This window comes from Larus michahellis, unplaced genomic scaffold (assembly GCF_964199755.1).
Source record: "Larus michahellis unplaced genomic scaffold, bLarMic1.1 SCAFFOLD_115, whole genome shotgun sequence".
In the NCBI taxonomy this organism is placed as follows: domain Eukaryota; kingdom Metazoa; phylum Chordata; class Aves; order Charadriiformes; family Laridae; genus Larus; species Larus michahellis.
Genome location: NW_027435902.1, coordinates 389,135 through 398,825, shown reverse-complemented (window position 1 = coordinate 398,825; position 9,691 = coordinate 389,135). Strand labels below are relative to the sequence as shown.

At 51.4% G+C, this 9,691-nt stretch overlaps 2 protein-coding genes across 2 annotated transcripts; both read right to left on the bottom strand.

Annotated features, from left to right (window-relative positions):
- Nucleotides 1-3,109: 3,109 nt before the first annotated feature.
- On the bottom strand, nucleotides 3,110-7,275 carry LOC141736760 (uncharacterized). The gene is made up of 6 exons (XM_074571329.1): nucleotides 7,084-7,275; nucleotides 6,617-6,702; nucleotides 6,100-6,188; nucleotides 5,877-5,984; nucleotides 5,666-5,767; nucleotides 3,110-3,213 (listed from the first exon to the last, which is right to left on the bottom strand). Exons 1-6 carry the CDS (start codon nucleotides 7,273-7,275, stop codon nucleotides 3,110-3,112), a joined length of 681 nt encoding a protein of 226 aa, XP_074427430.1.
- On the bottom strand, nucleotides 6,724-9,173 carry LOC141736765 (coiled-coil domain-containing protein 81-like). The gene is made up of 3 exons (XM_074571334.1): nucleotides 9,049-9,173; nucleotides 7,535-7,739; nucleotides 6,724-7,340 (listed from the first exon to the last, which is right to left on the bottom strand). The coding sequence occupies exons 1-3, from the start codon at nucleotides 9,169-9,171 to the stop codon at nucleotides 7,306-7,308; spliced, it is 363 nt and encodes a 120-aa protein (XP_074427435.1). The 5' UTR covers nucleotides 9,172-9,173; the 3' UTR covers nucleotides 6,724-7,305.
- Between the last annotated feature and the right edge of the window lie 518 nt (nucleotides 9,174-9,691).

Here is a 9,691-nt window from a genome sequence, read left to right as displayed (position 1 = left end):
ATGAGAGAGCCATTGAATAGCTAGTACCGGCCGGACAGGGTGGCTCACTGCCCTCCCTGGGGATAGGAGTTTTTTGACTGGGACTCTGACAAATCAATCAAATTACGCACCGATGCAGAAGGCACAATTTTCTCATGGCTTGGGGATTCTCTGGTTAGACTTTTCTCCCCAGCCGCATTATTCTTTCTAGTTAAGAGATTGGACCAGCGTACGGAGATCTCCCGCAGGGACACCGTGCAAGAATTGTCGGGGTACCCCTAATTGTAGGGTTTTACGCCACAACTCGTTCTGGTCCTTATCAGGCTTAAACCTTTCCACCGGTTTGGGGTTTTGAGTGTGAGTTCGGACTTGGTGAACCTTTCGGGGGTGTTCAGAGGATTTTTCACTAGTTAGGCTGGCCCAGCCCATTCGGCACCCATATTGGTCTATTTCCTGTACATATTCATTCCAGGTGGGCATGTAGGGACAATGGCCCCGGCCATGAGCATCCCGAGCATCTCGTATACGATCTTGAATGCGGACAAGGAATGGTTTCAGGCAATTGGGAAGACCACGGATGAGAGGGGATAGTCGATTGGGGTCGATAGCGGTTGACATTGGGGATTTCCGAAATTCCTCCCTGTCATACATGGCTTGCAGACAAACTGCTTTCCGTATTGCCGCAAACAGATCAGAGTAGCCTGGAGCTCTAATCTCTAACGACTCCCCCCTCTCTCGCAGATCAATACCACCTGCCCAATAGGCTGCTCAAGCAGTTAGGGAATAATTATGATCCCCGTCCATTGTAGTTAAAAACACTCCTGGTCCCCAAGAGTCTCCTGCTTCTTCCTCACTCAACATAATTCTATCTCCTCCTTCAGAAGAAACTCGCCACACATACTCAACAGCCGACTCTTCTGGCTGCCTCGAATATTTTTCCCTTATTTTCGCTAACTCTGTTCATGTCCAAGGAATAGTACGCACAGTGTTGCGGACTTCATCATCATCCTCATCAACTGTGGTTTCAGTTTTAATCAGAGGTCGTAAAGGAAAGACTCGGGATTTCACAGTAAAAGTCCTTCCCTCCTCATCTTCTTCCTCATCTTCACTATTAGACCAAAAATCTCCAGTCTGGGTTCCGGAACTTGGATAACACATTAACTTACGAATTTGTTGGACCTGGGTCGAGGGCTGCATTTTATCTAAGAGCCCAGTCACCCTTTCCAATAACATTTTAAGTTGGTGATCTTCATTCCCGAGTATAGCATTAGGGTTTCCTAAGCGTTCATTCTCTCTCACAAGCTTACCAACTTGAGTTCTTAATTTTTCTCCTGTCTCCTTCTGAAAAGCTAGTGATGACTTCAACACCTCATTTTCCGATTTCAGAGTTGCATATTCTACAGCAGAAATTAGATTAGGAGCAGGGGTTTCCCTAGCTTCTGGTTGTGCATGAGATAAACAGGCACCTAACACCGCACAGATCACACCTTTGCCTTTCCCCGCTCTGAGCTCTAGTGAAGCCCAACACTCTTCAGTACATTCCATCACTTTCTCTTCATCCTTCCAAAATTTTTGGGCCCACTCCTTCCCAGCCTGGGAAGGGACACAATCATATTTTTGCAGCAGTTTATCCATGGCAATCCTGCCAACGACACCAAAATTCTGTTGTGAGAAAAGGGGCAAAGCGGTTTTGGCAGATAATAAACCCCCCTGCATTCTAACGCTCCTCACCGAGGTGGGAGGCTAGGTGCGGCTAGGTTTAAATTCTGAGTGATGCTCAATTCAGCACTATCAGTCCAATCGCATTTAATATGTATTAAACTATTACGATTTGGACACACTAATAGTGGGCTGCACCTTCAGTCTAGTCGTGCTCCTGAACTAGCACGGCCACTCTCGAGTCTTGGTCATGTTCAGTTAGAAACCAAAACGACTAGCTACTTAAAAAAGTGCAGTTAATTTAAACAACAGATATATAGGTTCTTAGGATTGCCGGTGATAAATACACTGTCTGCAAAGCACGTGCAAATGGAAGTATTGTTACATATACAAAACACGTGACAAAGTTATAAAGATACAGCGTGGCTATAAATGTAGAAAAGAGATTCTCCAGAGACATTTCTAAGTTTCCCGAGAAAGCACTCGGTATGATCTAAGTCTTACCCAAAGGCGTCCCTATGGGGTGGAAGAGAGGCTCAGCCTGGCGACTGATCCCAGAAGTCAGTGATGGAATTCTTCGTGATGGTGTCTTCCCTGGGTATCCCCCCTCTCTCGGGCTATTTTTATACTATTTCTTATCTTCAAGATGGAGTCTGAGTGACTTTAGTCATACATACTTTTATTATGGTTGGTGTAAATTTTTCTCGCTTCATAATTAAAGGTATAGTTTATGAGAAATTCAGGGCGCAGACTCAAGAAGGAGTGGTCGCAGCTTGGAGGCATTAGCCTTTGGGATGGAAGTGTGTTTTGGTATTATAATGACATTATAATGAGCAAAGTTTGCACAAAGGACAGCATTTCATCAAAATTTGACAAAACGTTGGCTTCGAGTATCGAGCGGGCAGCTAATGGGCAGCTTATCTGTTTCATGGTATCGTCCCATTCCCGTATCTGCTATACATCATAAGGTAAAGCCGCGGAATAATTGCATCCCATCCCGTACCTCATGTAGCTTATCAGGGAACCACGGGTGTTGTATTCTTCATGCCAGCTGCAGCTATTTTCTACCTCAGAAGTCTCTTGATTTTATACTGTTCCTTAATGTGTGAACAATGCTGTACTTTTGTATTTTTAGCCAATTTAGTAATTATTCCACACCCTGTCTGTGCCTCACTCCTCTCCGCTTGGTGCCTGCAGGCAGTGCCCTTGGCCCTGCTGCACTTCACAGAGGCGTGGCTCCTGGGCACAGCTGTCTCTCTGCAGCGCTGCCCACTTGCCAGGAGCTCCCTCCGTCCCAGGAGCCTGGCCCAGCTCAGCAGCAGAGGACCAGCCCAAGGCAGCCCTTTCTCTGCCCCCACTGGGCTCCCTCCAGGTGTCCCTGGAGCTCCAGGGGAAGGTGCTGGGAAACAGGCTGAAGGAATGGCTGATGTTTCCTCCTTCAGCCAGGGACAGAGGCTTCTTTCCAACAGTGTCATTTCTCATATCGGGAAAACAACTGGGCATGAGAACAGCCTTTCCTTGTGCCATCGTTACACAGGGCACCCAGATAGTGCCAGGGAGGGATCTCTGTTAGCCCTGCAGAGGGAAGGGATGCAGCTGAGTCAACTGAGTCACCTCCTCCTGTGTTTTCAGCCCTGGAGACAGAAAGGGACTTGACTCCCTCCCATGCACAAATCCCTTTTGACACAGGTGGTGCAGGAGCCAACCAGGAGAGGAGAACCGAATGGATGGTCACTGAGCAGCCAATGATTGGCAGGTGAACAGAGTCCCAGTTTGGGAGACAGATAGTTGGAAGTAACTGTTGGAACACAGGAGGACAGAGAATGTTGCGCATTGGTTGGGTAAAAGGCCATGATCGTTCAAACTCGATCACTGCTCAGCTCAACCAACCGGTAGATAGCCTCATGTGGCTGCAGCAAATTGATATTGTAGATGATGGTCGGGAATGGGAACGCTTACTTGAATGGTTACATGTTAAGCATGGCCACACAGGCCGTGCTGACCTGTATCAGGAAGGTCTGGCCTGAGGGTGGCCCGTATCAGCTAAGCTGTGCAAACAAGTAGTGACTGCCTGTTCACAATGTCGCCTACGACTCAGTAAATATCATCCGAGTAAGGCACCTCCCTTACACATTCGGGACAAGAAAACACTGTGGCATTCCCAGCAGATTGATTATATTGGGCCCTTGAGATCATCAGGTGAGAAAAGATGCATCCTAGTAGGAGTGGAGGTCATACAAGTGGTTCCCAGAGAGCTTTAGAACAAGCCACCGTTTTCCCTCCTGGATCCTTGGGCATGGGAGCAATCTCTGGACGTATAGAAATTTTTGAGGCTGGTGCTGCGCCAAGTGAGAAAGTGTGGTTTTGAGGACAAAGGTGCCAGGAAAGCCTGCAGCCCCAAGGTTTGTGGGCTTCTGAGGTAGAAAATAGCCGCAGCGGGCATGAAGAATACAACATCTGTGCATCTGTGGTTCCCTGATAAGGATGCTTGTGAAGCTACATGAGGTATGGGGCAGGATGCAATTATTCCATGGCTTTACCTTATGATGTATAGCAGATACGGGAATGGGACGATACCATGAAACAGATAAGCTGCCCATTAGCTGCCCGCTCAATACTTGGAGCCAACATTTTGTCAAATTTTGATGAAATGCTGTCCTTTGTGCAAACTTTGCTCATTATAATGTCATTATAATACCAAAACACACCTCCATCCCAAAGGCTAATGCCTCCACGGTGCTGACTGGGAGCTGACTGGGGACAAACCGCAGAACTAGCGGAAACTGGCAGATGTAAGCATAATGAAGAAGAAAAGGACCAAGGAAACAATTCCAAGAGAAAGAGGTAACATCAGAAAAAAGGCCAGCCCGGTTACCAAGAAAACCAGTAAAAAAGCAAGAGACCACCAACAAGGATTAAGTGGTTGCAGTTGGGGATCAGATGATGGGTGGTACGTCCCGGGAAACCTGACTGTAAGGGTACAACTAGGGGGTGAGATCTGCAGTAGGCGTCCCTCGTTGGAGGCACCCATCTCGACCTTCTCTGCCCTGTTGAGGTGGCACCTGCAAAATTCCTACCGTGATCTAGATGGCAGCTGTGTGCACTCCTGAAACAACGAGCCAGGGGCCTGCTTCCACCCTATCACCTCCTCATCCACCGAGCCCATAAAGAGCAGCTGGAGAAGCGGCTGCATACTTCTTCTAGCTGCAAGGCCATCACTGACATCACAAGCACCTGCAAAAGCCAGGCGTTCATCCATACCCAAACAGCTACTTAGCCACCAGGGACATCAGGAGCAGCTGTACAAGCCATGTCCTGCTCCTGCCCCACCACCTTCTCATCCACCTATGGCATCACAGGCACCTGCACAGGCCAGGAGTTCGCACACGCCGTGTCAACTACTCAGGCACTTGTGACACCGTAAGCAGCTGCACATGGAACGTTCTTGCTCCAGCTTTGTCACCTACTCAGGCACATGAACAAGCCAAGTGCCTCCTTCTACCCCATCACCTGCTCATCCACCTATGACACTGCAAACAGCTGCACAAGCCAGAAGCCTGCTCCGGCCCTGTAACAGCTCAAATCCATATGACATCCCATGAACCTACACAAGCCAGGAGCCTGCTCCTGCCCTAATGCCTACTCACCCACCCATGGCATCACAGGCACCTGCACAGCAGGAGCATCCTCACTGCCAACACCCTGGCTTTTCCGCCTTCATCTGTCTCCCATTCCCATCTCCACATGCTCTCCTTTCTCCCAGGCACCTTTCTCACCCACTCCACAACCTCCCAGTGCCTCTGTCTGTCTTTGTCTTTCTGAGGCAGATGCTACCTCAGAAGCATTGTCCCAGCGAGGTCACCTGATTGTCTTTCTCCCTCAGCTGTTGTTGTGACTGTTCCAGCAGTCCCAGTGCTTTTTGACCTCATGGGCCCTCTCGTCCCGCCTCCCTTCTGCAGTTCAATCCTTTTCCTGTGACAACCAGTCGGTGCCCGCTCTGTGGGCATCTTACCTACATCTTCCTGACCTGGACAGCTGGCAGGAACGGTGGCCATCAGCCCCAATTGTGCCTGACATCTTCTCCTGGCACAGGCGCAGCTCTTGGCATGCTTGGTGCGTACCGTGCTTCCTGAAGGAGAACAGCACCAAACAAAGTAACTCCTGGGCAATGTCCTGCTGGGAAGAGCTGATTTCATGGCAGGTTAGACGCAGGTCCCAAGACCGGTCCAGGGTCTTACCTGGCAGAAGTCTTCTCCCCCAGGTCTTGCTGCCTTCTGCCTGGACTCTGGCTTGACAGCATGGGGAGGGAAAACTTTGCAGCAGCTTCTCAGGATGCCACACTCTGCCTGGGAAAGGAGGAAGCTCTTTAGAGCAGCCCCAAGGGGAGTGCGTTTCAACCAGGCTGTGGTCACCCAGCATGGGGAAGGGCCCCACCTGGAGAGCTGCGACCCATTCCCATACCTCTTCTGATCCTCTGCTGTTCTGCAGCCTTCTTGTGCTGGTTGGCGAGAGCCTCCACCACCACGGTGCTGATCACAACGAATCGAAAACTGGAAAGCAAGTGATGACACAGGTTTGAAGAAGGGTGACCCCTACCCCCTGCAGCTCCCCAGCACCAGTCCTCCTGGCTGTCGTGCAAGGCATGGCACCCCTTTCCCTTTGTGGCCATGCAGAGGTTTTATTTGCAATCTCCACCCAACACCAGAAGACGTAGCTTAAAGTCCTCTCCATGTGCAGCTGCTTCTCTCTGATGGGAATGATGCCAGGCTGGGCATGAGAAACACGATCACAATGCCTGGCCACCCCGGGAGAATACAGGTGTAGCCCAAACTCAGCATTAGTTCACCAGAAACCAGTCACTGCAGGACTGATCCCTGACTCAATGCTGAGTGCTGAGCCCCAACAACATGCGCTCCTGCTCAGGAGCTGGGAAGCCGCCTGCTCAGTCAGTCGAGGGCTGCAGAGGAACCGCACTCACCTTGGGAACATGCGGTCAGGAGCAGCCTGCATCCCCCAAGTGGTGGCCGCTCCACCGGAGACCACTGCACATCGCACCCACAGCCTCTGCAAAGTGGCACAGAGCTGTTAGAAGCTTCCCAAGGCAGTTTTTTCTTGGCTCCCAAACGAAGCGGGCACTGTGTCCTACTTCAAAAGAAAGCCACTTCTCAACAGCCCTCTCCCAAACCTTCCTCCATGAACATTAGCCCTTGCTCTGCTCTGAAGAAGCTGCAGAGCAAACCCTGAGACTGCGCAATATAACACTGCCAGGCTTTTCACAGGGCAAGGACCCAAAACCTCAGAAGAAACTTTCTTTGCCAAGGCAGAAGTCAGTGGCGGTGAGCACGGGGAAAGAAAGGCATGTCACTGCCCTGCCACATCCAGGCTGGCCAACGGCGATTGGCTTCCCAAAGACACTGAGGCGTCCTCAAAAGTGGAGCAACTTACAGTGTGAAGCAGTGCCATGCAGCTGGCCTTGCTCTCCAGCCCTGTGACGTAGTCGTAATAAAACCGCATGCACAGGACACCGTCTTGGCAGGAGAGAACGCCAATGTCTTTGAAGGCGAAGGAGAGGTGCTGCTTGTTCCTCAGTTGGAAAGAGTAGAGGAGTATGGTGTCTCGCATGCAGTCCTCCACCATGTGGCGCGGGAAGGAGGTGGCTTGTGATAGTCACCTGTAGTTCAGTGGCTTGATCTCGACATCCTCTGCAAGGAGGAGAAACATCGTCACTGCTACAGCAGGCTAAATTTCCATGTACGATTCGTAACAAAATGCCACAGAAAAGGTCATTTATCAACACAGCTCTTGGGGAGTGGTTTGTTTTGGGGGCGTTCAAGCCATCCCTCGACCTTTGGAGGCAACTCTTTGTTTCTCCCGGCCCTTTCCAAAGAGCACACACCTGCCCCTAGACACGGAGTGGAGAAGTGGCATGTGGCCTCTGGCTTCTCACCAGGGATAACCCCTGTGGGGAACGTGAGCTCCTGCAGACACGCCTTGTCCATGTTCAGCTGGAAGACTGGTCTTCGAGCCATAAACACCTCTTCTTCACCCTGGAATCGCTCTTGGACCATAGTGAAGGTCCCGAGTCCTGGGAGCAGGACGCCCTGCCCGGGAAAAAGACCAAAGGCTGGTGAGTGAGGACTTCAGAGAGGAGCAAAGGGAAAGCTGTGGAAGAGGCCCATGTTCTCCATTTGTTTTCTTCCCCTCCTCAAAACTTTTCACAGAATCACAGAATCACAGAATCTTAGTGGTTGGAAGGGACCTTTGAGATCATCGAGTCCAACCACATTAAAAAAAAAAAAAAAAAAAAAACCACAAAAAAAAAGCACCCACCAACTAAACTCCACACCCACAACCCCACACACAACACCCCACCACAAACCAATAATCTTGGGCACTAGAGCATGCCCTGAAGAGCCATGTCTACACGTTTCTTAAATACCTCCAGGGATGATGACTTCACCACCTCCCTGGGCAGGTTGTTCCAGTGCCTGACCACTCTTTCAGTAAAGAAATTCTTCCTAATATCTAATCTAAATCTCCCTTGCCGCAGCTTCATACCATTTCCTCTGGTCCTGTCGTTATTCCCTTGGGAGAAGAGGCCAACCCCTGCCTCTCTATAGTTTCCTTTCAGGTAGTTGTAGAGGGCAATGAGGTCTCCCCTCAGCCTCCTCTTCTCCAAACTAAACATGCCCAGTTCCCTCAGCCTCTTTTCATAGGACTTGTTCTCCAGACCCCTCACCAGCTTGGTGGCTCTCCTCTGGACACGCTCCAGCACTTCAATGTCTTTCCTGTAGTGAGGGGCCCAAAACTGAACACAGCACTCGAGGTGAGGCCTCACCAGTGCCGAGTACAGAGGCACGATGACTTCCCTACTCCTGCTGGCCACGCTATTCCTGATACAAGCCAGGATGCCATTGGCCCTCTTGGCCACCTGGGCACACTGCTGGCTCATGTTAAGCCGGCTGTCCACTAACACTCCCAGGTCCTTTTCTGCCGGGCAGCTTTCCAGCCACTCAGCCCCAAGCCTGTAGCGTTGCCCGGGGTTGTTGTGACCAAAATGCAGGGCACGGATTTGCCAACATCCCTTAGCTAGAGAGGATCTCAGGCACTTGCAGCACAGGGAATACCCCTGGGACTGATTCCTATGGATTATCCTTGGCATTACTGGCCCAGCATAATGCCCTGTGTCTCTGCCTGGTCTCTTCACTCTGATCACAGCAAAGGGCAAAGTCCTATCGTCTGCCAGACGCTTTCTCAGGCTAGATCTGGACTTGGTTTCTCCCCTGGTTGACCAAGTAGCAGCTCTTGGCATATGGGGTCTTCTCGGTGTGCTGCCAGGATGCTCAGGGAGGGATTGCTCCCCGGGGCCCGGGCTCTCCAGGGCAAAGGGGGACCAAGACGCCAGCCCACCTTGTCCAGCTTCAGCTGTCCCAGGATGTACGCAGACACAGCATCCCAGATAGTCACAACCTCTGTAAAGCGAGGGAAAGAGATGTCAGGCTTGGGGACAGCCAGCTCACAGCCTCTCGACATGCTCCTCGCCCAGGGGGTGACAGATGCAGGCATCCACAAACAGCCCAGCCAGACACTGCCATCACGGCTGCGGACCTGGGCTGTGCCCCAATTTCAGACTGCCAGCCTTACTCTGCTCCTGGGGCAGGGCTGGAGCAGAAATGGGGACATGGGAAGGACTCACAACCAGGGCTGTGGCCACCTAACCCCCACAAAGGAATGGCACCCCAGAGGCCAGAACATGGTCTGCCAGCCTGGTGGCACAAGAGGACCCCGTGGAGAGGAAGAGAGGTTCTCCCAAAGGAGACCAGTCCAAGGTGACGGGCTAATTTTTCATCCCAGGGCCAGAACCCTTAGAGGTACCAGCGCCCAGGGAAAGCTGGCTGTGGATGGCTTCCCTCGCAAGGGCACCAAGACATTCCCACGGGAGCCTCAGGGCTCAGGGCAGCCCCAGCATCACAACCCAGGAGTCTGGGATGCCACACTGTGCCTTGAGCCGTCAGGAGGGGCTCTCGCTGCACCCCCCAGCCCTGCCCAGCCA

Excerpts from the sequence above, each read along its gene's own strand:
- LOC141736760 (XM_074571329.1), bottom strand. The coding sequence starts at position 7,275 with ATGGTGGAGGACTGCATGCGAGACACCATACTCCTCTACTCTTTCCAA. Across the intron at positions 6,703-7,083 it reads GCATGGCACTGCTTCACACT|AGGCTGTGGGTGCGATGTGC; the intron begins GTAAGTTGCTCC and ends GCCACTTTGCAG. Across the intron at positions 6,189-6,616 it reads CCTGACCGCATGTTCCCAAG|TTTTCGATTCGTTGTGATCA; the intron begins GTGAGTGCGGTT and ends CTTGCTTTCCAG.
- LOC141736765 (XM_074571334.1), bottom strand. The coding sequence starts at position 9,171 with ATGTCGAGAGGCTGTGAGCTGGCTGTCCCCAAGCCTGACATCTCTTTC. Across the intron at positions 7,740-9,048 it reads GACAGCTGAAGCTGGACAAG|GGCGTCCTGCTCCCAGGACT; the intron begins GTGGGCTGGCGT and ends TTTCCCGGGCAG. Across the intron at positions 7,341-7,534 it reads CACTCCGTGTCTAGGGGCAG|AGGATGTCGAGATCAAGCCA; the intron begins GTGTGTGCTCTT and ends TCCTCCTTGCAG.